At 57.2% G+C, this 657-nt stretch overlaps 1 protein-coding gene across 1 annotated transcript in view; it reads left to right on the top strand.

Moving 5' to 3' along the window:
* TDP1 (tyrosyl-DNA phosphodiesterase 1) overlaps positions 1-286 on the top strand; it is a 68,911-nt gene extending 68,625 nt beyond the window's left edge. The window contains exon 14 of the mRNA XM_045288138.1: positions 10-286. Coding sequence (XP_045144073.1) covers positions 10-83 — 74 coding nt within the window. The 3' untranslated portion in view covers positions 84-286. The remainder of the gene's footprint in view (positions 1-9) is intronic.
* The last annotated feature ends 371 nt before the right edge of the window (positions 287-657 follow it).

The raw sequence follows: 657 nt of genomic DNA, 5'->3' as shown, positions 1-657 counted from the left end.
CCCCCCCAGATCGGCCGTGGATTTGGAACATCCCTTACGTCAAAGCCCCAGACACCCACGGGAACATGTGGGTTCCCTCCTGAGAGCCTCGTAAGCGCCGAGGAGCCACATGCACGATGGGATGCGCAGCCCCGGACGTTCACCGCCCTGGACAGCTCCCCTCAGACGTCCTTGGCAAAGGCCGCCCTCACGGCGTGGAGATGGGTCGGTAGCATTCTCACTGGAAGAATAGGATATGATATTTTCTTAACTCCCTTTTGTATGCTTCAGAGTAAAAGGAATTAAACTTCACAATGTCAAAAAAAATTTCGATAGGGAATTCTCTCCTTAGAATAGAACCGATGACAATGTGAGCTGGGCCATGCGCACCACACACCCCGCCCAATCGGGAAAGGTGTGCGGGGCAGGTGCTCCTGTGTGGGGTGGCTGGGGCGGCCGTGGTTCATCACCCCCTCGACCTGGTTCCCCTCCATGGGACCCGGGCCACTCTGCAGCCTCAGCTTCCCATGCCTCTGGCCCCATGGGACCAGAACACCTGCCATGTCCTCACTTCTGCCCCAAGGCCTGTGGGTGCTGCTTCCAACCCGAGCAGTTTCCAGACACGGCTTGGGATCATACAAAAGCACACAGGGGTTTGACCTGGAAGAAACCCGGAAA

This window comes from Echinops telfairi, unplaced genomic scaffold, assembly GCF_000313985.2.
Source record: "Echinops telfairi isolate 266 unplaced genomic scaffold, ASM31398v2 ScPeMD7_18;HRSCAF=68, whole genome shotgun sequence".
NCBI classification, from domain to species: Eukaryota; Metazoa; Chordata; class Mammalia; order Afrosoricida; family Tenrecidae; genus Echinops; species Echinops telfairi.
The sequence above is the reverse complement of the archived record's forward strand: the minus strand, read 5'-3'. Positions and strand labels throughout refer to the sequence as shown.